This window comes from Silene latifolia, chromosome 5 (assembly GCF_048544455.1).
Source record: "Silene latifolia isolate original U9 population chromosome 5, ASM4854445v1, whole genome shotgun sequence".
NCBI lineage: Eukaryota > Viridiplantae > Streptophyta > Magnoliopsida > Caryophyllales > Caryophyllaceae > Silene > Silene latifolia.
This window is the reverse complement of record NC_133530.1, coordinates 56,015,810-56,019,172: the sequence shown is the minus strand read 5'-3', so window position 1 is coordinate 56,019,172 and position 3,363 is coordinate 56,015,810. Positions and strand designations below refer to the sequence as shown.

General features: G+C 41.3%; 1 protein-coding gene across 1 annotated transcript; it reads right to left on the bottom strand.

The window, feature by feature from the left end:
- Positions 1-695: 695 nt before the first annotated feature.
- Positions 696-2,481, bottom strand: LOC141655392 (uncharacterized). The gene is made up of 2 exons (XM_074462475.1): positions 2,242-2,481; positions 696-1,178 (listed from the first exon to the last, which is right to left on the bottom strand). The coding sequence occupies exons 1-2, from the start codon at positions 2,479-2,481 to the stop codon at positions 696-698; spliced, it is 723 nt and encodes a 240-aa protein (XP_074318576.1).
- Between the last annotated feature and the right edge of the window lie 882 nt (positions 2,482-3,363).

Genomic DNA, 3,363 nt, shown 5'->3' with positions numbered 1-3,363 from the left:
GGGTGTCTCCTTCATACTTAAGTTGGGTCAAAGAAACTTCCCTTGAAATCAGAAGGAAACTTCAGAAGGATGATGTTGTAGACTGGAAGTACTATAAGGAAAGCCTCAAAAATCGAGCATTCTTTGAAATGAATTTAACTGCGACCGAGTCTGAACCTAAAACTGACAAAAACCCTAAAGATGATCCTAAGGTCTCAAGCGTTTGGAAAAGATTGGGGGTAAAGGCCGATGATAAGCCGACATTGGCTGAGAGGTTGGGTCCCCGACCAAGTGCAAAAGACAGACTGGGCCCGCGTGAAGAAAGAGCAGTTCCTCCGAAGAAACGGGCTAGAGTGAAGATGGGTGAGACTTAGTCTCGTGATGGTTTACATGACTCGGCTATATGAGGGATAGGTAGCTATTATATTATGTTTTATTATTATTAGATGGCTTAGACACTATGGACTTCGCCCGAAATTATTGAGATAAATAAAGGAAATATTATTTATTAAAAATTCCCAGTTTTCCATTTAGAATTACATTGTTTCGGTTGTACTCTTTTAAAGAGTTGCCTACGTATCTACTTTTCAACAGAATCAAACCGGGCTCGTAGTTCATAATTCATAATAGAGAGACAACGAATGTCAGACTTTGAAACCAGACTCAAATACAAATGTAATCCGAATTTTATTTCATAACATTTGAGAATGAGATCTTTAGGTATAGTATTTTTTCAACTGGTCCATATTTGTAGGATTCGAAAAGTCATTTCCATCTAGATCAGTCAGCCGAACCGATCCTCCTGTCAGAATTCTTTTCACCAAATACGGGCCTATCCAATTTGGTTTAAATTTACCTCTCGGGTCTACTGGCAGTAGTGCACGAACCGATTTCAACACCAAATCTCCTTCTTTGATTTTTCTAGGTTTCATCTTCTTATTAAAAGCCCTTTCTATCCTTTTCTGATAGAGTTGAACCTGATACAATGCGTTCAAGCGTCGTTTAACCAGTAAAACCAAAGAGTCATATCTAGCTTGGACCCAATCTGCTTCAGGAACTTGGCTCTCAAATAATATCCTTAGGGATGGTACCTCTAGTTCTATGGGCTGAACTGCCTCCATCTCATAAAGTAGGTAGTACGGGGTTGCCCCCGTGGCTGTTCTGATTGAAGTTCTATATCGCCACAAGGAAAAGAGTATCTTCAATGGCCAATCTTTATAGTTATCAGACATTTTCCTCAAAATGGTCAAAGTGTTTTATTGGCGACTTCTCACAGACCCATTTGTCTGTGGCCTGTATGGTGATGACTTATGGTGCTTGATTTTATACTTTGCGAGTATAACCTCCGTTTCAGCTTGGAAATGGGTCCCGTTATCACTGATGAGTTCGTGGGGTGTCCCATATCGAAAAATGATCTCATTTTGAATGAATTGTGCTACTTGCTTTACTCTTAGCACTTTATAAGACTTGGCTTCTACCCACTTCGTGAAGTATTCGATTGTGACCAAAATGAAGCAATGTCTTCCTGACCCAGAAGGGTTGACCTTTCCGATAATGTCGATTCCCCAGGTTGAAAAAGGCCAAGGTGATGTCATGGTATATAGCATAGAGGGTGGTACATGCTGTACATTTGCAACTATCTGGCAATTGTGGCAATGTCGAACATAATATCGGCAATCTGCTTCCATTGTGGTCCAGTAATAACCAAGTCTCATGATCTTACGAGTCAACATGTGAGCATTCATGTGGGGTCCACATTCCCCGTCATGAACCTCCTCCATGACTTTGTCGGCTGTCTTTTGATCAATACATCGCAATAAGACACCTTGCGCGGTCTTTTTGTATAGTTGCCCTCCATTAACCTCGACGAACTGGGTCGAGAGCATCCGTAATGCTCGCTTTCCCCGAGCATCGAGGTTGTCAGGGTATTCTTATGTGTCTTTGAATTTCAAGATTGATGTGTACCAAGGTTCGATCTCATCTTCCTCAGTGCCATTAATCTCATTTATGTATGATGGTGCCGATCTTCGTTCGACACATAGTGGCATGCTGTCTATATGATCTGGGATGTTAACCAAGGCTGCCAATTTAGACAGAGCGTCGGCGAATTGATTCTCTTCTATGGGTAAATGGGCATAGGTGTATTTCCTCGAAATACTTTTCCAATTCCTCTATCTTAGCCTGGTAAGGTGCCAGACTATTACTTTTTATTTTCCACGACCCTGTTACTTGGTTAATGACTAAAGATGAGTCACCATGTACCAGTAATCTCTTTATATTTAGACTGATAGCACTGCGCAAACCAAGTAGGCATGCTTCGTACTTAGCAACATTATTGGTGGCGAGGAAATCTAACTTGATAGATACAGGTACATGTTCTCCCTTTGGTGAAATAAGGAGGATTCCGACCCCATATATTGTGCTACTCGATACTCCATCGAAATAAAGATCCCATACTTCGTCTTCGACATGAACCACGTTTTCATCTGGGAAAGACCACATGTCCGTAACACTGTCTTCCTCTATTAGATTGTCAGCGAGGAAGTCGGCGACAACCCTTCATTTCACAGCTTTCAAGGGTACGTACTTAAGATCGAATTCAGCTAACATAAGAGTCCATCTCGACATTCTGCCATTTAATACTGGTTTTTCAAACAGGTATTTGATTGGATCCATTCTGGAGTATATACTGACACTATAACACAACATATAGTGTCTCAGCTTCTTTGTTGCCCAGACTAGGGCTAGGCATGTTTTTTCTAACGTGGTGTACTTAGGTTCATATTCTAAGAACTTTTTACTAATGTAGTAAATTGCCCTTTCTTCTTTTTCCACAGTTTGGGCCAACATTGCTCCCATCGCGGTATCTGTTACTGTTAGATACAACGATAGTGGCAATCCGGCTATGGGTGGACTAAGCACAGGTGGAGCAGACAGAACTTCTTTGATCATGTCGAATGCGGCTTGACATTCGTCATCCAACATCTCGTGTTCTTCGACTTTCAATTTCTTAAAGATCGGTTCACATATCATTGTCAACTTCGAGACCAAGCGGCTTATATATTGGATTCGACCCAGGAAACTTCAAATTTCTTTCTCAGTTTTAGGATGAGGCATTTCCATAATGGCCTTGATTTTCAAAGGATTAATCTAAATACCACGGTGGCTGGCAATATGACCCAGGAGCTTCCCGGAAGTAACCCCGAAGGCGCATTTTTGAGGGTTCAACCTTATGTTTTATTTCCTTAATCTTTCAAGGAATTTTCGTAAGGCCTTTGGATGACCGTCACGTTCCTTTGATTTCACAATCATGTCGTCGACATACACCTCGACTTCCTTATGCATCATATCGTGTAATAACGTTGTCGCGGTTCTTTGGTACGT